This window comes from Gobius niger (assembly GCF_951799975.1).
Source record: "Gobius niger genome assembly, chromosome: 1".
Lineage (NCBI taxonomy): Eukaryota > Metazoa > Chordata > Actinopteri > Gobiiformes > Gobiidae > Gobius > Gobius niger.
In genome coordinates this window covers 60,614,479-60,639,732 of record NC_136852.1, presented here as the reverse complement: position 1 = coordinate 60,639,732, position 25,254 = coordinate 60,614,479, and the positions used below count along the sequence as shown (strand labels likewise).

Below are 25,254 nucleotides of genomic sequence, written 5' to 3'. Positions count from 1 at the left end.
GGAAGTTTTAAACCACTCAAAAAGGGTCAAGGAGATCAGTGATCAAACAGACAGGCCCAGCCCCCCACAGCCGTAATGAGTCACAATAAGGCAAAACTAATAGCCTGTAATAACTCATTATTATTGATATACAGTGAATGTTCAGTATAGACATCTTAGATATAGACTCCTACACTGATGTAATTTACATGACTAAACTGCATTGGTAATACCTCTGTGGATCTCATTTCATTTGTTTGCACTCTGTTGGTTATTATGTATTCACATAGCTCAAGCATTTTACATTGGCAAGGCAACTTTATTAAATACCGCGCATTTCGTACAAACACATATAAACACATTGCTTTCCTCCTGTATGTCATGCTGGCATTAGACAGTGGTGTTATGTGGTCAGTCCGCTGCTTGACCTCAGGAATGCGACTACTCACCAAGTACACCACACATAAAATTTGTGGTCTTATTTCTGTCCCAGATGGAGCAGCTTTAAAAACTTTTGTGCTTAATAACCATGGGAAGGAAACCATAAAGAGAACATTTAATGTAAAGAGGAAAACCACTTGGCAGAATGAATTGTGATATGCACAGACGACACACTTCCTGGCTTCTTTGTTTTAGAGGGGGGCCCTAATCTTGAGCAGTGTTATCCAAGATACGAGTTGGTCAGACAGAGAATTCACAGACAAGGTAAAAGTGAGAGCACCAATGAAACTTAAAACTGCAAATGAGATGGCTATTGTGGCACAATGTCATTGCCCCAGACCTCCCCTTTTGCTTATCTCGCTGCACATCGTCTGGGGCTGTTGTCAGCTGGTAACCAGGCTACAGAATATGCCTGCATGTTCATGCCTGCTTCTACTTAGCTGGTAAATAGAAACATAGCTCCTCTCACATTAATAAAACTTACTTTTCAAATACTGTTCCATTATAGGAGCATTTTGGGTTTTCCCTCAGCATTCCTCCTGACCCCCTGCAATGGCAGACGTGACTGACTTGTGGCTTGTCAGGTACTATCAGTGTACAGATGGTGCAATGTGACACCCCTGGCAGCCTGCCAAAAGCTAATTGCGTTAATTGGCAAACGCCAATCCTGTAACCAGACTTTGAGTGGTGACCCACCGACACAGATGAAAGCTCTCAGATTTGTCTTGTGTCAAGGACTTGTAGGTAATCTGTGTGTCCAGTGACCTGAAGGCCAAGAGGTGCTGCAGTCTGTCTGTAGAGGCACCACACATTAGTTTCAGCTCAAAAGTACAACATAGGAGATTACTATGGACAGAGACAGATGTTATTAAAATAGGGACTGTTCCTCATGAAATGTTATAATAAATAAAACCAATTTGATTATGTCTGTCAGAATAGAGGAGAGTGATTGTAAAGACACATTTTGGGGATTGGATCTTTTCATTACAGTTACATTGATCAACATCAAGCCAAAATGTGCAACAAGTGCAGTACTTAAGTTTAAGTGCTCAACACTAGAACTCTTTGGAATAATGTGGTTGTCGGCACTCTCTCTTCATTTATCTTGAGCGCCACCATTCATGCTGTTTATCTAGTCAAACTTCAATCTTGTGATTTCATGAAGTATTTTCCAATTTAGGAAATACACTTAATCTGTCTTTGTGTGAAATCTAATAGACTTGTTGAGAGTCAATCCTTTTGCATAACAGACATGAATGACTTGTGCAACCTGATACTTTAAAGCCATAGTGCGGAACATTTCAGGTTCATTTCAATGTTTCTATGTCACAAGAACACATTTTTCATAAAAACATAAACCATGCTTCTAATGAGGCACCAAGCCTGCAGCCAGTTTTCAAAATTAAGCATTTGGAAGAGGACCGTGTATTTACACCTCATGTTTAACTACCTGTCGTCAATGTAAAACAGCAACATCTCCATTTAAACAAGCTGGAGATGTCCCGCCCCCAGCCGTGTTGCTAATCAGGTTTGAGGAGAGGAAAGCTCACTGAGGTATTTTTAGCCATTAAAAACTGCTAAAATGTTTGTATTTTATTACTAATTGATTGAATTGTTGCTGTGGTTTCAAAGTAAATTTAGCCAACATATAGGCTTAACTGTAAAAATATCTTTGGACTAGGTTACACACCCCTCCTCCCATACCACCTGAGAGTGCTCATGCTAGGATTTTCTCTGTGTGCGCCTAAAATCAAATGAATGCACAAAATACTTGGCAAGTCACTGTTCCCTAGTGCAATGTAGCAACATGAACATGTAAACTGTCTGAGATTTGCAGACATGGCTGGAGGGCAGAGGGAATTACACTGTCACACAGAGGATATGGAGCTGCCGTGATATCCTTTCGGCACATAGTTGACAACCATCCAGGTGGAAATTGGTATGTTTTGCCATGAGGGAAGTGTGAGTGAGGTCTGTGTGTTGGAGGTAATTTTTTTCTGTCCCTAACATGGCTTTTATCTGATGATTGTAAAATCCAGCTTAAACTTTCTGACCAGTCTAAACATAGATAATTGATGAGCATTGCCACAAATGGGCAAATACATTAAATGTTATACGGGGAGGCTGATTATTTGTTGTGGTACCTTTGTCTATGCTATGGGTAGCCCTTCTGCAGTTGCATGTTTACACATGTCATGCATCACATTCTATTAGATTACAGAATATTGGACTGTACAGCTGCACTGGGTTAGCATAGCCCTGAATCACATTATAAAATGGCCTTTTTAGTGTGATAAAGTTTCAAAACAGGAGGTGACATATAAAGACTTAATCTTTGTTGTTTGGATGTGGGGGCAAGCTTCTGATATGAGTCGTGTGCATGAATTCTGTTGCCTGTATACAATCAGTACAAACCACAGTATATTAAATTCTTTAAGTGCTTTTGAATATGTTGATATTGTTAATATGGAGTAAAATACATGGTATGCATGGCTGTTGTCTGTGTTCAAGCTGACTGACACCAGTGACTTAAATGGTTCTACCGAAAAATTGGGATATGTTTAGAAGTTGATGTGGGTAGGCGGGGGGCAGGTGCCACTTGTGTCTGGCTATGATTAAAGCCAAGCATTATCTGCAACATTCTTTCTGTCAGATAACATGTCGCATTTGCCACATTCTTGCTTTGGTTGAGCCTCATTCAACTTTTCACAGCAAAATAAGCCTCAAACCAACCTTTGCAGCCTACAGCTCTGTCAATGAAGGACAATGAGCCTGAAAGGTCATTGGCATTTGGTTCTAACAGCAAGTTTGAAATGTATTATGTAATTCTGTTATCTTAATGGATAGCCCTTAATAGCAATAATATTTGTACAGTAATTAATTCTGGAAGATTTTTTCTTACATGTTACTCCCCCAAGCCTTGCGTTGGTAAAGAATATAGTTGTTTTCATTTCATTGCAACATTTATTCAGTAATAAGTGCTGTATATATTTAATTTTATCATCTTGAGCTCCAGCATGTACTGGACATCTCTTTATTACGGCAAGCTTAACTGCCAATCATTCGTTTTTTAGACCCGAGCGCAGGCAAAGGATCTCTTATGATCGTATACTGCTCTCAAAGTGTGCTCAAACATACTCCTCCCATCATGCACGTCCCATGCACATACACATATAATGCAAAGATTAGATACCAGGTGGTACAGAGAAAGCTCACTAAAGTCATGTTTCGGTAAAGTTGTGCCCTGTCCGTGGCAAGTTGATAAGTAACAGGCAGCCAGATATTTGCCCCATCTCTGAACACTTTTAGAACAACTGGTCTAAGGATGGGGACGTCCCATTTGACATGTTTGGACTTGTTGCACAGCTCTGTCCCCAGCACTAATACTAATGAATCATAGCAGCATCTTTTAAGCTTGATTTTGTTTTGGGGAAGTTGTTCATGTACTCAGGTTGTATTGTGTCTGGAGTTTCAGTGTGAACCTTAACCACTGTTATAGATGATCATTCTACAAATGCACATGCAAAAGTGGTTTGGTGTGGAACTTACTAATAATAACAGCCTCACAATGCACAGATATTTGACCCATACTCTGCTGAGAATGAAGCATCATTTGTTGTCTATGATGAACCCGTTTGGTGGTGCTTGATGCAGATGACGTCTTGTGTCACACACGCACACACACGTGCACACACACACACACTCACGCACGCACACACACACGCACACACACACACGCACACACACACACACACACGCACACACACACACAGTGAAATGCCAGTGACTGTTTAAGGAGATCTGACGAGCTTTAAGGAAATCAGACAGACGTTTTAAGATCTTCTGTTCCGCTGTGCAATACAACTGCAACAGACAGTGGCTGCAGACAGTATTGAGTGGGACTTGGCAGACACCCCCTGAAGCGTCTTTTGAAAAAGGTTACCTTGTTTGCCCCTTGAGCTATTTTTGCTCTCTCTCTCTGTCTGGACTCGCTAGTCTGTGAAAAACCTCCTCACTAACCTTACCTCCTCTCTTCTGTCTGTCATGACATAACCTATCAGGTACAGCACACAGAGTTTATTTAATGGGCAGTAATGACACACACGCTCTGAACACTAACAGTCCTGAGCAGGGGGCTCATACCTGACTGTCCCAGAGCTAAAGGCTCAAACTAAAGTTCTGCAGAAAGAGCTGTTTTCTTCCCATCACAAAAGGCTGGCATCTACTTTTCCCGCCAGCAGAAAGCTTTAAGTACATATTCAGGACATGAGTCCCAATCTAAAGACACTTGGACACTTTGTTAAGCTGTGTACGGGTGAGTGTGTGTGTGTGTGTGTGTGTGTGTGTACATCACAAATCATTACAGATGTTTTGGTTTCTTGATTTTCTTGACTAGATATACAATATTTCCATTGCACTATGTATATTAAGTGTCTTTTTTTTTATTGCTTTGGTAATTGTAGCCTGTTGAAAATGTTAATCTGTTTGGACATGTAGAACTGAACTGCCAAATACAAAAGAGAGGAAGACACTGGGCCTGACAATAGTCTCATTAACGGAAATATTTATCTGAATAATCTTTTGTAACTGAGCCCTTTTGAAGCACTGCAGGTGTTTCAAAGAGTTTGGCTCACACTCCTGACAGTTGGAACTGTGGTTCACAAATCTTCATACTGAGTACGATGCTAATAAACAATTTGAAGCCCAACTTTTGTAATATATATTTCAAATTTAGCTCTGTTAACTTTAATCCTCATGTCCGCCTCTATGTAAGGCAGGTTTAGGCAACATCAGGCCCGGGGTCCAAATCCATCCCTCCAGCTTGTATCCTCTGGCCCCTTAGATCGATTTGAGAAATATAAACTTACTAAAATACTCCCAACACTTATAAAATATTATGAAATCCTTCAAAATGTTCCTAGGCTCGGACTGCCAGATCCCTTGCTTAGAAAATATAGACAAACAAAACAATGATTGGGGAAGACTGAGGGGGAAGAAAGAAAATCAGCCCACGATTTTACCACCCCTGATGCAAGGGTCATTAAATTTGGACTCAAAATCTCAAATAACTATTATTGCAGTTTGCCCAATAGTACATTCTATATTTGTCATTATTTACAGTATATCTGTTGCTTCCAAATAAGATCCTCTTATTCCTCTTACTACTGTTTCTTAAAGGGACTAGATGCAAGTTGGCCATTTCTATACTCACTACTGCCACCTCAGGTCTTACGCGTAACTGCAGTCTCCGTATTAAGCTCATGCATGACGGCACTTTGGACCAAATTAACACCTTTTTGAATTACATCGCAAGATTTTATGGGCAGTTGTGGTGAAAAGGTCTGGGCTCATTCTACACATTCGGACATTGCAGGAACATGTAGGGGGAGGAAAATGCTTCATCATTTTAACATTTTTAAACTTTATAGTCCCTTTAATGACTATAAAAAGACATTACATTACATTCACTGTGCTCGTCCTATAATGTTCTTCGTCAGTCTAAACAGGTGGTTAAGTTAAGTGCCACATAGCTACATAAATCTACATTTGCAAAAGCACTTGCTGTTGGGCTTGGATTCCACTCTATGAACTGGCGTTGATTAAGTCGGATTTCGGACTTCTGTCCAGTGTGATTAGTGGCCACTCCTGGGACTGCAGCAGAAAATCCCATAGACCGACGACCAGCAATGTTAAAACAAACTGCTTGTGGCACCAACCTACCTACTTTCAAAAAGGTTGGATTTTGTGTCGATTTGGATCCATTCTGACATGGACTTTTTCTCCCTTTGAAATTGTCATATTTGTCCAAACAGATACATTGGTCAGGTTGGTCAGAAACAATTAATCGGGCAGTGGCGCTAATGCCTCAGCTCTCATAGACGCAAGCCATCTTAGGCCCATGCACCAAAGAGCACAGGCCCCTGAAATCCTTACAATATCATTTTAGCTCAATGAGGCGGGAGTACACTTTCTTAAATAGTTCAGCGGAAGTGGCCGCCCCACCCCTGTCCACTACGGTCTCATTCTGCACATGCTGAACTTTAGGTCCTGCCAATCGTTGGGTGGTGTCCGTGCTCAGTGACTCACATTGTGCCCATCGTCTGAAACATTCGTCAAACGTCTGGCACATGGCGAGTGTGTCATTGTGGCTGTGACGCTGGTGACTCTCAGCTCCCCTGTGGTTGCTGATTGGTTGTGCAGAAGATGAGACGCAGGTAAGGGCCAATCCATGACCTTAAGAAGGAAACAACACAGTGTGAGCAACTCGTTCACCAAATGGCTCCAACTAACTTGTCAAATCATCCCTTACCATACACTACACTTGCGTCATTAGTGGAGCGGAAATGTCTGAGTATTGGCAACAACTCAGCAGAAGTTTTGTTTTTTTAGATTTTAGTTGAGCTCATTAATACATCAGAGTTGCACAATATTTATACAATCCTAAATTATCATCAATTTCTTATATATTGCAGGGAATTTTCAGTGGGTAAAGTACTGTATGAAGCAAAAGTTCAGTTCTAAAATGTTCCAATGAGCAATAGAGATGAAATATGTGTTTTAGAAGTCTTGTTTGAGGAACAACAGTTCTGTTTTTACATAATTATCTGGATTAACATAGTTATAATTTTTAGCTTTCTTTGTGCGCAGGGTGATGTTTCCGGAGGAGAGAGATGATGACATTCCAATACATGGAGGGTATTTTGTTTGTGCTCTGTACTTTAGAGTAAACAGCTATTCTCTCGAGTGAATGATGCTGCGTTAACACTTCACAGCATGACACTGTTGTGTTGGCTGGTGCTTTGTTTTGCCACGCACCCTTTTGGTCGAGTAAGCTGCAGTCATTTCTTGGTCATCATCATCACAGGGGTAGGACGCAGCATCAGTACTATTGAATTTACTTATTTACTTATTTACTTGAATTTACTCTTATTGAATTTGTGCATCGGTATTAAGCATTCTTGCTGTCCCATCAAATCATTCAGCATGTCCATGTGTGCCTGCACTTGCCGTAAGACTGAGAGAATTAAGAGCCTGCAGGGGTCAGCCAGTTTAAACTTTCCTTTTCTCTCCAAAGAATATTAATTAATACACCTTCCAAAAGAGAATGTTCCAGTTTTTAAGATGAGATCATTGAGCAATGTCAACAATTTGATCCTCCAGGCTGCCAAAGAGTTGCTGCCAATTAGAAAGAAGTTACAAACTAAACTGCAAACCACATGCGACTACATGCAGGCATTTCATTATTTATGACAGTTCAACACCCCAGAGAACACTAAACAAATTTTAAAAAATACTCTAAAAATGCACTAAAACTGTTCTACTACATTAGCCACACATTTGACCATGAAACAGCCCAAATAATGTTGAGTTTGGCAGGGAATGGCTTCAGATACCCCCAAAAGAAAAAATACTCCCACATTAAAGTAGGCTTTTAGCATGTTATAATGTTGTTTCCTCATCAAAAGCACATCTGGAGTTATTCCTGGAGTATCTTTGAGCCACATGCGCATGTTTCAGTAATCTTCGTAGTTTCTATAAAATGCTCTTCCAAGCTCCTCCTGTGGCCCTATGTAATCACCCAGCAATTATATAGGAAGCACGATTTGTATTATCTCTGCCATTAGTGATTGTATTGGTCAGGCTTTCTTTGAGCTTCAGAACTCTTAAGTATGACTGATCAAAAGCAAACGAGAGGTTGTGGTTGATTCCTACTTGACCATGACAATGGCATCCTGGACAAATGGAGCTCCTCTGACGCCTACACAGTCTCTCTCCCCCTGTCAAAATGCACCAGCTCCGCTGACCCACAGACCCCTTCCCCCCCCTACCTCACGTCTGCTCTTTTTCCAGACAAGCAGGTTTAGAAAGTCAATTCCATATCGAGCCGTCTAGACCAAGGGGTTCCCAAAATGTTCAACCCCCAAAATCACCAGACCAACAACTCGAGGAACCCCAAAACATTTAGAGCAATATCTGGTGCAAAACATTTAAAATCTGGTTTAAAAATGTTTGTTTGGATACTGTATTTTATATCAAGTTTAATTTCACTCAAATATACTGATTTCATCCAAACCACAAAGGGAAACTCATCACATTTAATGTTATGAAATTTAAAGATATTGTCTTCAACTTTACTTTCTTACTTACTACGTAATTCATCTAGGTTTTGTGTTTTTCCGATTCAGACATGGTTTATACATAATTCAGTCCATTTTAGGTCTATATTAAGACCCTGTTTAAACCCGGTTTAGTCCTGATTTGATCTGGCGTAGCCTAGAAGGAAAATATTAAGAACCACTGGCCACTGGTCCAGACACTAGACAGGAGCCCTCCCCGCCCCCAACTCCACCACACCAGCACTTGACATGCGCTGCTGCTCGCTACAGTGACAAAAATAGACCAATGACTTGTGGCCTTGGAACTCTTTGTACAAATTACTACGGTAATATCATGGCCAACAACAAAGTGTGTAGGAATGAATCTAATGCAGAACATTTTCACCAAAAATGAAATTACCCGTTAATACAGACATGAATTATGATAACGATGATAATCAGGCCACTGATTCACTCCACATTCACACATTTGCCCGTTTGAACTTGTGCAGGTTTATTTTCTAAGTAAAGTGTTGCCATGATGTATCAGTACTTGATGTACAGTATCCGTTCATGCTTCTCATTGCACCCGAATATGTGAGATTCAATTTAGGGCAGGGTGTGATGGCCTTTTAGAGGTGCTTTTAGCTCACCTTGTACACTTAGATTATTATCATACATGCTGAAACCCAGTGCTGACGGCTTGATTGCCATAAAACATGAGTTTGTAAGATCTGAAGACTTGTCTCTGAAATAGTTTTACTCTTACATGTCATCTCAAAATGTGAAAAATGAAATTTAATATCTTTTGAAAGCCTGCCTATAACCCTCTTTAAGATTGATCACACTGTATGGAACTATGTTGTTGATATTAGAGTGTGTATTTATGCTGCTTTTTTTTATCTTCTAAAGAAAATACATTTTCTTTAGAAGATAACTGACATGAACCTTGGAAAATGCTCAGAGCCCTATATTTTACAAGTTGGTGATTCTATTATTCCTGGGTGATTTACCTACAGGTAAAAGTGAGCAGTGCCTTTGCATTTTGTATGTGGAACAAAATGTGTGGCTGCGGTCTGGTTGTTGTACTGTATCTGGTTACTCGGATGTACACGGAATAGAAATGCATTTGGATTGGTGGCATTTTGGGCAAATTATATGAACCACTTTAAAATCATGTGTAAGGTTTGATAGGAAAAATATCCTGTGTATTTTCACAATTTTCCTTACTGTATGTTTTGATCAAATAGCCTTTAGGATTTTAGTAAATACAACATTGCCAGCAAGATTACAGGAAGAGACCTATACTTTTATTGTTTTTATTGTTGCCTTAAATATCTATTACACTTTACTGCCTTTTATTTCAAGCCTATATCATCTGTACAAGTCCCATTTTAGCACTGGTGCAACACATGAAACATGTCGCGCTGTACTCAAAGTGCAAGTTATGTGTATTCTGCTTTGAAAGATGGAATTGAAAAAACAGTCATGCAGCACATATTCATTATCCCCAAGAGAATATGTGTGAGGCCTTCACAGCAAAATATGTCAAGCTACTTAGAGAGCTTACTTTTGATGGTATATCTGTTGTATATGTATCTGCCCACCTACCTCGGCTTACTCTCCCTCCCACCCATGTGGCCTTTCTGGCCCTGTCAGCCCTGGGCTGGTGGTCTTTCCAACTGGGAGGTTAAGGGGCACCATCCGTTTGTGTGGGCATCTTAGTCACTTTTTCCCACAACCCTGACCCCACAAGATCTTCTCTCAGAGTAATACAGTTCAGAGTGCCAGACCCTATTCAGGATGGGACGTCCCATCGGAGGGGTAGGGAACCCCTCCCCATTCCAACTGTGGTCACTGCTTTCCTTTTGTCTGCTGGTCAAAGAGGGTCGGACGACCGGCCACCATCGGACAAGGCTTCCGCCTTTTTAGAATGTGTAGAATGTGATCTGATCCCACTGACATCGGGGAACACTGGGAACCGTGTGTTGTGTTTTTCCTCAGTGGGTGCCCAGTCAAAATCAAAAAAGACAAGGGTCAGAATCGATCTCACAAACTCATGCCTGTAAGTTTGGGCACTCTCCTTCTCGAGCACCTGTGCTTGCATGTTTGAAGAAAAGGAAGTGACGACACTCGCAATTATGTCTATTGAATGATTTTATAAATAGGGAAAATTCGCTTGGGTGTGCGTGGGTGCTCGAGCACTGCAGCACCCACAGGAACTATTTCAGCCTTGAAAATTGTCCTTTTGACAAACAGAAACAAGTTTGTGGGGCTTTTAATGTTTGTAAGACATTACATTGTCTCATTGTCTGGATGTTTACAGTGCGAAGAATCTAAAAATGTGTAAGATAGGTGTTCAGAGGTTTATAATCATTCGAATGTAAAGGTATTGCATTAAGACATAGTTCTTGTGTGTGTTTTTTGTTTTGTTTTTTTAAGTAAAGAGAACAAATGATGATGCTATCTATGACCATTCTTCTGCATTCTGCATGCAACAGGGATCATGGGCACTATTCCAACCCATGCTTGTACAAATACATCAAATATTTTTAATAAGCCCACATTCTATCAAGCCAACAGAGGTACAATCTCTGTAGCTTCATGTGGGTTTTCAGGGATGATTCATCGTTAGCAGCTTTGTTTATAATTCCTCCTTTATTGTATAATAACTCAACTCCTTGTGTCAAGTAAGGGAAGGATCATTAATGCCGCTCATTGCTTACAGCTTTAATTCCCTTGATGTGTTGCTCAAAAACCTCTGTGGTTTTCCTACAAAGCTGCAGAGGCACCAGAAGTTTGTCAGTGAGTGCCTTAAAAACACTAACTAAAGGTCTGATACATTCCTCATAATGTGCCCTCAGAGACTGTGTGGATCAGCCCCTTGTGAAGCGACACGGGCCAAACTGCTGAAACTGCCAGATATTCTACATGAAGGGGTGGATATATTTCTTTCCCTTCACCTCCACCATGCTATAAGACCAGGCCATTGGAAGAGGGTTGTTATAAAATCGATACCCAGATACCAAACAATACTAGGGGTGTAACAATGCACCGTGCAGCAAAAATCTGGCGCAATGCACCGGACTTGATTGTCTCTCCTCATCACAGATATGTCGGCCCTAAGCCACAGATGTCGTCTTCTTGACTGCATGGTGCATAGTTTCACATTAAATGGCAAAAGAGACAGGCTCACAGACTTTCAGCAATGGGTCATTTACCAAGGTCCCAGTCAGTATTTCTGGAAGTCATCTGATCAACTTCTGCAAAACAGAAATAAATGTCTCAGGACTTTTTTTTTTTTAAGGCCAAAAAGATCAACATGTTCATTGCCCAGGTGGGAATCCTCACATGCACATCTTTTGGATATATTTTCAGAATGCCTGCCAACATGGAAAGGACATTATCACCATAGACTCCTAAGTGCAATAGAATTGTTCCAAGGATTACAAGAATTTCCCCAGTGCAGGCTGCCTCAGATTTACTGTTCCTCTGAGAACATTCATCTGGCACTGGTCACTTGGCTTTGAAGAAAAGTGTTCTGAGTCCGTCACTTTGAACCTGCTCTGGGCTGAGCTTGAGGGAGGCCCACAGTCCCACCTGAGCTCCACAGCACAGTAAATCTGCCCTTGGACACTGACGCTCGGGACAACTGGCCCAGCTTCAGCGTCCCATCAACACTTAAATTTGTACGATTTGATAGTTTCCCCTTTAAATGGCTCAACCCAAAGCCCGTATTTTCCTCAAATGCCGCCTCTTACTTGGCTGGACTCACCAAACCAAAAGCTGTATTGTATAAATTAGTCTTTACCAATGTTTCTTGGATAGTAATGACAGCCTCACAGTCTTTGATGCTGCTGGTTTTCTCATGTTTGAAAGATTCTTAATCTGGATGAGAAAACAAATGCATAGACTATCTGTTAAGTTTACTTGAGGATATGCCGACTATAGGTGCAAGCATATCTGTTTGAGTAAGACATCTTTTTTTCCTCTCCATCACTCCATCTGGCAATGCAGTTAGCCTCTTCAAGAGTGAAAAGGCTTAAATGTCCCTAAAACATGTACATACCTCTGGACAAGTCAGCCACTGCATCTCTGTTTTATCTAAAGATTTCTGACCATTCCCAAATGCATTTCATTGGAGTTCAGCCATGTTCCTTTGAGGAAGGCAGTTAATAATTACTCATAGGGCAAAAAATGCCTCTGTCTGGAAGTAAATATTTGAAATTAAGCAACAAGTTGTTACAAGTCGTTTTCTGTACAATAGAAAATTTTAAACCCATGTTTTTATAACAGTGGAGAGCAGGGTGGGTTGGGTCACATAAGACATTTCTTAGCTTCACTGCCAAGGCTTTCAGCATCTGCACAGTGTCCAGAACAAGAGTAAACACCTCTAAGTTCATTCAAACCTTTAATTAACCAGGAAAAATATCATTGAGATCAAAAATCCCTTTTACAAGAGTGCCCTGGGCTATTGGTAAATCATAGTTTTAATATTCAATAGAAACAGAATATACCCATTTCAATTACTGCAATGGTTTGGACAGGGAGGTTTGGGTCACTATTCTGAAGGGTTGACACTAACATTGATCTATGGCAGGACGATTTCTATTTTTTTAATTGTTTATTTGGTAAAAGTTTGAATATTGAAACATGTTGAATAACAGATAATCCACCACTTCTTCAATCACTCCTCAGAGTTGGGGACTTCACCAAAACATGTATACCAGGTGTCGAGGATGAAAGGTTGGGGACATCAATGTCTCCTGTGTGACCCAACCCTTCCCACAACATTGGACCCAACGCTCCCCAGTCGGCCTTTCTCGAATTGTTCACCTTCAGCCAAAAAACATATGGCATTTTGTCAATGAGTAAGATACCTACTACTCAGCCTTTAGATTATTACTATTCATCTTGGAAATTATGATAAACGAAAGTTAAATCCAGTGTGATAGTTGACTCACACTTGACAACCAAAAGTCTTCAAAAGTTGGTATGTTTTGTTTTTTTGTTTTTTTGCTCCCGTCTCCTGCAGGTGCACACTGTCGTCGTGTTCGTGGGCAAGACACTTCACCCACCTTGACCCTTCACACTTTCATTTATTGGTGTATGAAGGAGTATGAAGGAGGTTCCTTGATGTAAAGCAGGGGTGTCCAACATACTTCCGGCCCGCGGAGAGCAGAAAGTATGAAAAAAGTATGTAAAAAAAAAAAAGTCTCTAGCCGCATTCCTGTGCAGAGTTATGATTTTTTAAAGGGGCTAGATGCAAGTTAGTCATTTTATGCTCACTACTGCCACCTCAGGTCTTATGCGTAACTGCAGCTTCTATATTAAGCTCGTGCATGACGACACTTTGGACCCAAATTAACACCTTTTTGAGTGACACTGCAGGATTTTAGAGGCAGTTGTGGTGAACAGGTCTGAGCTCATTCTACACTTTAGGACATGGCTTGAACATGTAGGGGGATGAAAATACTTAGTTTTAACATTTTTAAACTCCATATAGTCCCTTTAAAGCAGCTTTTCCCAAAGTCTGGGACATTGCGGCCCCCTTAATGATCCAAAAGTCACTTGGGGCCCCCTAATTCTAATATATTTACTCTGTATAATATTTTACAGCTAAAATTACATTAGAAGTAACATCTAGCCATGACTGTAGATTAAATACTTGTTTAAAGTTTTAGAATAAAGCAAATAAATGTATGCTTCCTTATAAAATATATATATTTTCAATGTACTTGTTTTGTAGACAAGCTTTGGGGGCCCCCCTGTAGAGCCTCTGAGGCCACCCAGGTGGCCCCGCACCCCACTTTGGGAACCACTGGGTTAAAGAATAACCAGAATGCTCATTCTAGCCACTAGGGGGCATTAAATAAAAAAACTAGTACTTTGAGGAACTTGTGACACAGGTTGTAAAGTGCAATACAAATATAAGCTGTTGTTATTATGAGAATGAAGCTAGTGTCAAGTTGGGGCTTTGACCAATCACAGCTTATTATTAGTCATTTATTGGAAAAATGTTCTCTATTATATGTGGCCCATGACCCGCCTTGGGAGCTGAATTTCGGCCCGCGACCCACAATGAGTTTGACACCCCTGATTTAAAGCACTATATAAGTTGAGACCATTTACCATTAGAGACCAATTTAAAATGGAAGTAGGTTGAACATATTATGCATTTGGCTCCATTTATTATGTATAACCCTCTGGTCATGTCACTGACTCACCATGTCTCTTTTTAAACAAACAGGTGGCCAATACCACTTGGAAGAAAAGCTTGTATCTAATATTGATTTAAAGCAGCAATCGTCCTTGTCACTCTCCACTTTGTTATAAACTGGTTTAGCGTCAAATCCTTTGTCCCGGACTCTTGTAGCTTACATCTCAAATGTATTTTAATCACTGCTTCGACGTTGCATATTTCAAATATTCATTTACTTGTCCCTATGTAATATGGTTACAAATAACAATAGTCACAGTAATATGGATTTGGATAAACTCTGCCCACCTCTGACTTGAACGATCCCTTGTTTTCCAACTGCCTCAAACAGGTTGAGGCCAGAGGACAGTTGGCTCAACAATAACATTTAATCTGTAGCTCATTAGTACTAATCAGCAGAGTGTTGATAGGAAATGTTGATTATATTCAGTCGTCTAAAGTTCCCTTTCAGTGTGTCAGAGCATAATGAAGCCCATCATTTTGTGTATGTTGCTTTGGCATGACTTCAGGATTCCTAATGCAGTTGATTACATTTGTTTCTGTTTTTAATGCTCCCATTAATGTTTAAGCTCCTTTCTACTTTACAAGACATAGGTCTGGATGACCTAGAAGAAGCTAGACTGAATGACCTATTGGCCATCCTTGGAGCCATCTGGCTAACTTGACTTGACCCTTTCAAATGCCTCACGCACTTTGAGCATTATCTCAAACAAACTGGTTTGGGTCACAGTGCTGACTGCCACTTGGGTTATGGATTGTATTATTTGTATCATTATTATCATCGTGTTATCTTTTTTGATAATATGGTTTAATCAGATTTGTAGATGTATTTATTAGTTTGTTTTTTTATTTGCATTCTTCCATTTGCATTTATTTATACTGATGTAGCACAACTGTAGGGTACACTCAGCTTTTTAAATGATTCAGGGTGCTGCTTCAGTCCAGCTGTTTGCCGCACTGTGTCATGTGTAGCTGTGCAGTGAAATGTCTGGGGGTGAGCTGACAGGAGCTGGGCCTGTCTACGCTTGTACCGAGGTCACTGTTCTCTGCCAATGCAAGGGCCAGAGTCTTCCAGAAGAGGGCCTTAGAACAGGGGGACAAGTGAGCCAGACAGGCAGCCAGCCGCATCAGTGCAGTCAGGTCTTAGCCTGGGCTAAGGCAGCTCCTGTTACCCAGACAGATTTGTTAGCAGTGTTTGGGTCCACTCGGCTTTCTCGCCAGGCCTCTGAGCCAAACACGCAGAGGTGACTTAATCTGTCATTAAACTCACATTACAGCGGACAGAGACTGGACTCCCTCTCCTGCTCACTGGCATGGCTGGCTGCATCTGAACAGACACAAAGAGCACACCCACCCCTCCCCCTATCTCCATCCTCCTCATGCCACACACCATGGCACAGCTAGACAGTCCTGCACAGTCTAGACAAAAGCAATTTCATTACAAGTTGAAAAAATATTTGAATGTGGGCCCGTGTTAGCCTGTTCAAATCCGTATTGCCATGTTGTTGATTATACGAATTGGAGCCAATCAATTTAGACCCAAGCCAACAAAGTTGCCTTTGCTAGCTTATCAGAACATATAGCATATGATTTTCTGTTTCACATTTTCTGGGGAGGTCAGATATCATTATAGCCTAGTGGTTAGGCTGTTGCAATGTACAACATGGAACACTGTTCTGACCCCTGTGTCACTGGTTTGTGTCCGGGCTCCGGCAATTTGCAAAATGTCTCTCCCCACTCTTCATCCCTATCACCCTTTGCCCAACAGGTGAAAAATTCTTAAAAACAAAAACAAAAAAAACCTATTTTTGCCTTGATTTGGAAATGTGTTTACATAGCATCTGGTTCCAGTTCTCTCAATAACTTCAGTGTTTTTTCACCATCGGCGGCCAACAAATGCCTGAACTTTTTAATCAGGTGTTTTTCTGCTGTGAGTGAACGCCTTATCTAGGCACCCTGTGGTAGTTTTCCATTTATATACTAAAAAGGCATTGTCATTAAACCCTGACAGACTAGAACGAAGCGTCCTGTATTCAAATGATATCTGAGTATGTTATCTGTCCTATTACTGTGTACTGCATTGCAGATGATGGAGGTACGATATAGCAATGCTTATAAGCTCCTAATGTTACAGTGGAAAACTGTACATTTTTAATGAAATAATGATCAGATCGGTGAATACTTTAACTGCAGCTTAATGAATCAAATAAGCGTCAAAGTGTTATTTGTTGTGAGATCACATTGCTCTTCTCTATAGAGTTGCTGTTCCCAAAGGTCTTTGGAAACCACTGTTATGCAGTATATGTTGGACATTTCCTTAATGTTCTGTATACGTGTCATGAGATTTCACCCGGCCTGTTTGTGTCTACCTATAGATAAAGAAGTACTTTGAGCTGGAGCCACTGGCCCGAGGAAAACGCTGGATACTTGACGGCAGCACAACTGACAACATGGACGAAGTGAAGGAAAGCTTTGGCCACTTCATTGGTCTGTTGGAGGACAAAGACACAGAACCTGTCAGGATATGATGCTCGTGCTGCAAATGCTAATGAACATTAGTGGCAGTGTGAAGAAAATGACTGAGAACCTGCTGGCGTCATTTCGCACTGTCCTGACGCTGGCCTCCTTTTTTACCAATGTATTCTTTAAGTTTATGAGCACACAAATCATACTATTTCCAGAGAGAAATATGTTTTTCACAAGTAAAGCGTGTTTACTGCTATTGTAAAATTGATGACAATGACAACAGTAAGTAACACTAACCCACAGACACAGGCAGACTGTGGAGCCCAGGACATTTGTTGATTTGTTGATTGTTGTCAGTAATGGCTTGTGGACACATATTTTTTTCAACAAAATCACATACGCTTTTTCCACAGCTGAGTAAAAGTATTGTAAGGAATCGCAGAGTTCTGTGTAGTAGTTGCATATCTTTGTGTGTCACACAACATATACGATGAGTATTTAATAAGAATTGTTTTGCAAAATTGTACTGCTGTGCACTTCCACAAGTACTGTACAACTAATCATAAAGTGCGCTGTGAAATTACAGGCACAGCAGTCTGTTGTGAATTTGAAGTCCTTTGTAAACCTTGTAGAGCAGTGCTAGCATACAAGATTTTTTGTTTTTCTTTTTGTACACATATGAACAGTTCAAGACCAAAATGTGATGAACTGGATATAGGCCACTGTATGAAATAGTGTTGGTTTAGGCATTTCATAGTTTCAACATGTGTTTTTTTACAGTATGTTTTTATTTTATTTTAAGTTTAGCATAATCATTTTGGTAAGTGTCTTAAGTAGAAGATGCATTCTATCAATCAGACAGAGCAACAGCTGCGTCTGACAAGCCCCTGTCCGATGACCTAATGCCTTCCAACTGTGTGCAAAGAGCCCTCCCTGTGTGGTTTGTGTAGGACTGCTGCGGACTGCCCCGCCACACATCTCTTGACTGTGCCTATGTGCAGCCTGACTGTGCCTCCTGTACCTCAGACTCATTGTTTGTTCAGTATTTTTCTTATTGATCACCTATCCTTGAACAAAAATAGGATATCTCGAGAAGAATCCCACCAACAAACGTCTGCTTTCTTTATGTGTATAATGCCCAGCAGTTTTGTTTGTTTTTTATATTTGTATCTTTTTCAAGTCATGAGTTTATTGATGTTGGAAATTAAAGATAACCATTAAATTATTGCAATGACACTTTTTATCGAAACACACACACAGATGTTTTTGCATAGCTTCAATATAAATGCTTGATGTTGCTTTAAGGCCCTGTTTCATTTATAGAAGCAGTGCTACAGAGGAGTGACTTGTAATTGCAGACTTGTCCCCATAGGGAGATTTGTCCTCTGCATTTGACCCATCCTTCAACTAGTGCCCCAACCTGTTAAGAGCAGTGGCTGACTGCAGTGCAGCCCTTGGTAGCATTTAGTTTTAGTTTGTAGATTATCTTTTGATTATTATTAATTTAATTTGGAAACATGCAAACAAAGAAAAGACTAGTAATTAAAATCAATTCAAATAAACTTGCGTATGACAGAGCATAGGACAAAGGACACGTTTATCGCTGCAGATGTAAATGACTTGAAAGGGGCTCTAATTACTTTCCCTATTTCTTTCTTTGATGAGACGAGGAATATGCTAAATATTATTCATAGAAGAAAACCTGGAAAAATAGCTTACATTTCTGTGTTTCAATGCAGGGGTGTAAAGGTAATGGTAAAGTGCTTTATTTGTCATTATACAACTGTACAACAACATTGCACAGATCAGATGGAGGGTTAGTTCTGAGCCTCTGCGACTCTGTGGCCGATTCTACGGGCCAACCTGACCAGTAGGTTTTTGGACGTAAGAGGCAGTAGCATCGGGAGGGGAAAACATGCAGACTCCGCCTGGCCTCGCCTGATCCGGGATTTGAACCCAGGAGCTTCATGCTGTGAGGCAAGAGCACTAACCAATCAGCCAACGTGCTGCCTAAACTGTGACCTGGAGGCCAAATGTAGACCATTTTATGTTGGCTCTCAAGCTTCCCGCTGAAATAGTTCTATTGCCAAATGTGTTTTATTTGTTAATGGATTTTTGGTCCATAAGCTTTAATGGACAGAACGGCACACGATGAGCGAGGAGAGACGTTCAGCACATTTTTGGAGCTGGACTCGAACCCACAACACTCATGACAGAACTGCATCCTGCCATGTGTGCAGCATCACTCAACTATCGACTATCTGAACAAAATCATAGTGCATATAATCTCAATTACAAAAATGTTGTTGTTAGACGGACTTGCGTACTGAAATATTCACAGCATGAATTTAAATTTGACTCCTATTAAAGATTAGCCAAAAATAAGTCCCCAGTGCAAAGGCCCTTTTTCTTCAGATAAAGTTTGGACACTGTCCTAAACCATTAGTGTGTGGAGTTTGCGTGTCCTCCCTGTCTTTGCATAGGTTTCCTCCAGGTACTCCGGCTTCCCCTATTACAGAAAACATGCACAATTGGCCAGGATGAATGAGAGTGTGTTTGAGAGTGCAAGTGTGGGACAGTGGATGCATGTGTTCATTAACTGTCCCTACCAAATAAACCACAATAAACCAATGAAACAGTAAATGTAGACACTGTTCCATATTGCAATAGAACAGGGACACACTCATGGCCCTTATGTACAGTATGGTTTCCTCAGTAACAGGTATGGAAATTATACCCAGATGTCACATCTCGCACCCATGTACAATAAAAAAGTGAAAATACAAAAAATGTCAGAACACAGAAAACAAAGCTCAGTTTTTGCCACATCTTAACTACAATAAGTCAGACCACTATCTCCCTATAAAGGCCTATGGCGTCCTGTTGCACACAGCCAGTAACACATTAGTGGAAAATAACACTTCTCTGATTGCTGTAACATGGTTGAAAAAAGACAGAAGTGCTTCACCCCATTTACACTTTTTTGATCATTATTTTGTTTCATACCAAGTGATATGGTGCCCAGGAATCTGGAAACATTTTGTTGTCTTTCATTTGTGATTTAGGGTGACCGGTGGATGGAAATCTAAACCAAGAGGGTAATCGGGCAAGTACAGACGCAGGTCAAGGCAAAACTGAAGGAAAAACAGCACGGCCCTCAAAGTCAAAGTGAAGCTTTTGCACCAGACCAGACTTTGTGTGGAAATGTTTAGTGCGAAGACAGTACTCCATCTCTGTCCCCCTGATCACTCTCTCCTTTAATACAGTGTATCACGCAGGTTGCCGTGGCGACTTTGCCTTTGGGTAGACATTTATCTTCAGTCGGCTGCTGCTCAGGCAGGCTCTGAGCTGGTGTTTTGCTGTCCTCCTCTGGCTGCACTTACTGTGTTGTTTAGATGCTTTTTCCTTTCAGTTATGGCTATGGGCACCAGGCTGACCGGGGACCCCCAAGCCGAGCACCCCCACCCTGTTTCTGAGTGTCTGTGTGTTCTCGTCTCAAGCCTTCAAGTGAGTGCCCCTCTCCCTTTTATCAGTCCCCAGCATCCAGCATTTACGTGTTACGATTTCATCATAAATACAAAAGAGAATGACCACACACTATTCACTTTGTCTTAACTTGATGATGACTGTAACTTCATTGTAGCACTCATAAAGCTGTGTGTTAAACATGTGAATATTTCAACTTCTTTCTAAACTCTAGATTGCACTGTTGTCTTGCAGGTTAAATGCTTTTAATTTCCCTAAACAATTTATTTATTTTCTCTTTTTTCAAAAATATATGCATAAGAATGTGACATTTACCAAAAAAATATTCTGCTTATATTTGTGTATCACTTTTAACAGTGTGTGTATATTCATCATTAAGTCCTCTCTTTTTGAAAGACTGCTGGTCCAAATGTGAACTCGCATGACAACTGGCTCCGGCGGCTCCTACATCAATCCATCCAACTGCAATATGAAACTTTTTTTAGTGTGCAAACACAACGTACATGTTAATCTGAGAGTGAGAAACAGTAGCTTAATGGTGTACATCAGGACTGAAATGTGAAACAAAATACATCCTAGAATACTTTGTGTGAGTGGTTTTGAAGACATGGTTTGTGTAGCAGCCCCATGTGTGTCCCATCCGTAATGTTCGAGGAGGATGATGACACACGGGTAGGTCACCCCTGTGGGCTTTGTGAGATACAAACGCACGAGCTGTCAGGGAGCCCACTACTCGTTTACAAGACAAACAAAAGCAGGCATGTGTTTTCTTAAACTCTGAAGAGAAGGCACTCCTTCTCCAGGGCAGCGTTTGTGACGGCATATTTGCTGATAAGAGGCAGCCACAAAGGGGAACAGATGTTTGCCCTAACATCCACGTGAGCCCTGTACCCCCGCTCGGCCACCACAGCTGATGCAGGACACCCCATATTCCCGAGCCCAGAGGTCCTGTGAGAGGGAGAGAGACAAGACAGCAGCCCCTTTACATCCACAGCATAACTCGGAGACTTGCACTCTTTCAAAGCAAACATAAATCAGATAAAACTCAAATCTTTTCTATTCAAACTATTAATCTCATCACAAAGGCAATGTATCACACATCATAACAATCCCACCTCTGATCTCACGTTTCAAGAACATACAGTAACAGTATTTATTAGCACAGGCGTCTGCAGCCAAAAGAAAGTCTTAAAGATCCACAAAACTTTATTTATCTGCATAAAAACAATTTAGTTGATTCAATTCATTTATTACATTTTTTTGTAAAATCTTTGGAACAATATTAATTGTCTTAAAAGGCATCAATGGAGGGATCAGCTCTCACATACACTTTTTGTGTTTACTTTATTCCGTGGAAGTTCTAAAGAGGCATATGGCTTTAAATAGTCAAGTGTGATTGCCTGTCCATGATTTTACACAATACTAACCAAGAGCCAATCAGTTTTTAAGGGTTTGAACAAAGTGGGTGGGGTTTTATTGCCATCTTGATACTGGAAACAGTAGTAACAACCTCAGGGACTCAGGCATGCATTCACTGAAATGTCTTAATAATTGCCCAGACGCTGCAGTCATGTCATTGGCCTCAACATTGCCAATGACATGAGTGAAAGGCACTGTAATTATATATATATATATATATATATATATATATATATATATATATATATATATATATATATATATATATATATTTTAGATAAGATCATGCTGAAAAGATTTTATGTTTTAATTTACTTTTGGCAAGATTAATTGGCATGTCTGCTCTGACATTTCAACATTTCAACATGACATCACATTAGGTCTTCTACATTCAGAACAGAGAGTCCAAGGCAAGCACTTGTACATTACAATCCTGAGGCCTCTGTGGTCAGCATGCAGAGCCTTTTGTTTTTGCTGCATGTGTGAGTGGCGTGTGAGATGGGGACTTCCGTGGGACTGCAGCAGGCTTGTCACTCAAGGTGTTTGTCCTGGGACCAGATCTGTTTCTCTTCCTCTGGATGTCCCGAGTGCTGATGGAGACCCACATCCCAGGTGGCCCCCACATCAAAACAAGGGCTTTTCAGACAAACATCACTCACTTTCTTTGTTGTCCAAGGGACAGGGGGCATGGAGCTCTATCTCCGGAGAATCTCCCCCGCTATCGCCTGTCCCACAGGAGTCGCTAAAAGCACATGTCAGTCAAGAAGTTGTTTCTGCATTCCTTCAAGAGGTCAATTAGTGGTGGCCACTCAACAATTGTCTGCATATTTAGGTCAAATGATGTCTTCTCAAATCCACATGGCCTACTATGTGTGAAAGTTTGTACAGGCTGCTCTGTTTTGGAGACAAGCAGCCCACATTGGCACACAGTGCACAGAGGCCAAACGGCTGTGTTTTGAGCATCTTTCATGTGTGCAGGTGAGCTTTGCAGTCAGCGCATGTCCACAACTTTATGAGGATGACCTTAACATGCCCGTCTCAGTGGTCTAGACTCAGCCCGGTGTTTACTAGGGCTGTCCCTCTGTCGGCTATCATTCTGGGCCGTTTTAACTGTGCCTTGCTTTTGTCATAGCTCTTTGAAGACAGCAACACATTAGAGGTCCAAGCGTGCCTTGGGTAGACTGTCAAATTTACTGTCACGCCTCTGAAAAAGGCACCAAAACAAGAGGAAAAGTATGTGTGAGAGTAGTGTTGACCTGTAAGAATGATAACTGATTATGTGTCAGAATTGGCAGTTTATCACTTCCTTTATGTGCAGTCTGGAACAACCAATCTTTTGCAGCAGGCAAACAAGTCAGATATAATATATTATGATATTATACTAAAAATATCATGTGGTCCAACCAAGTTGTAAGAGATCTGTAAGCTTTATTTGGTAGGACAGTGTGAAAGGAGGCGAAGGGAGGGGAGAGACATATTCATTTGTAAATTATTTTTATGTGAATTTCCAAGTGACACAGCCTGGTCTAGTCGTGTAAGATGTGGAATCAGGAATTACATCAATTCTATTCATAGAAGTTATGACTGATTGGCATAAATTGTTTTTAAAATTGTTTGCTACTTGGTTAAATGGGGGCACTTGACGTCATTGCATTCAAACGCTGACATTTCTTTCACTTCTCAAAATACTATGTTCTGTGTGAAGTCAAAACTGAGAAAAGTACGTCTTTCACAGAAACAGTCCATTAAACAGAGCACAGTGAAAAGAGGCAGCACCTGTGTTTTACCAAAGCTCTGGCACTCAGCACTTTGATCATTATCAGCGCCATATTTGGTCAAGTGCAAATTTAATGTTACCCTTAGAGCTATGACAAAATCAACCCTGACTCACACAGGAAACCACAAAGTCAGTCCCAAATAAGCAAACAATACAAGAGGCGCTAGAGTAACAGCGTGGTGCTGAGATGAATCAGCTTGACTGGAGTAGCGGGCTGCAACCACCACAACATGACACAGCCATGGGGCGTTCGCTGGACACGTCAGGCCAGGACACAAATAGACTGTAGGTACCATGGATTAGGGTTAAAAGTCACAAGGTCAAGCTCGGCACCAGTTGGATAGGCTTAGGGAGGTGAGCTGCAAGAAAGGCAAACTTACCCTTACTATTTTTATTTTACAAATCTATTCTATTTAATAACAATGTGAACATTTAAATAAAGACCAAATAAATACAAACAAATATTCAGGCATAAAGTCAGCCGTGCACAGTGCATGTACGTCATCTAAGTGTGTGGAGCCCTGTAGAAAGGTGTTCTGGGATTTTTATGACAGAATCCTCTCTGTGCTGAGTCTAAAATCTGCTAATGGGATTAACCAGCAGGGGATATTTCAAAAGGAAAAATGTCCACAATGAGTGACCGCTCACTCAGGAATCACTATTCAAAACAACCATTGATAATATTTAATGCAAGAACACACATATAACATAGACACAACTAGTAAATGAGCTTTGTTGCATATCTTTGTGTGTAAACTTCATCACATAGAATATTAGAAACAGATGGACGTTACATAACAAAATCATTATACCACTTTTTCAAATGCTTGGTGTTCAGTAGGGGACAGAATTATGTTGTAATGGACTGAAGGGGATTTTGGGAGCTCATGTGATGATGATGATGAGTAGTAATAGTAGCTGTAGCAGCTCAATTTGCCAGTTTTGGTTCCTGCTGATGCAGACTGTTGTGTCCATGGGCAAGACACTTCGTACCTGTCTGAATGTATAATAGTTGGTGGTAATCACTGAGACCTAACTTGCCACTACTGAGTGTGGAGAGAATAAATAATGACCACGATATGTTATTATTGTTTACATATAAATGTATAAAAAACAACATGTTTTGAAATTTGACAGGGCAATCATGGGTAGGTGTTGAAAGTTTGATATTCCAGGATCTTACTCCTGTTGACCATGTGGTCAACCCCCGCCCTGTTTGTGCCCCCTCCTCAAACTCTTCTGAATCAGTCTGGTTCACATACACAAGATTAAGTAGCAAAAGTGACATCCAAGACCAATCGGGCCACCCAAGAGAACTGCAACCAGCGGAAAGGCTGTCAGAGCCCCCTTTTGCAACATTAATCTTCAAG

General features: G+C 40.8%; 1 protein-coding gene across 2 annotated transcripts in view; it reads left to right on the top strand.

The window, feature by feature from the left end:
• arl15a (ADP-ribosylation factor-like 15a) overlaps positions 1-18,288 on the top strand; it is a 45,669-nt gene extending 27,381 nt beyond the window's left edge. For both annotated transcript variants that reach the window (XM_079557556.1, XM_079557555.1), the window contains one exon: positions 17,112-18,288. In XM_079557556.1, the coding sequence (XP_079413682.1) occupies positions 17,112-17,264 (153 nt within the window). In that variant the 3' untranslated portion in view covers positions 17,265-18,288. The remainder of the gene's footprint in view (positions 1-17,111) is intronic.
• Positions 18,289-25,254: the final 6,966 nt, after the last annotated feature.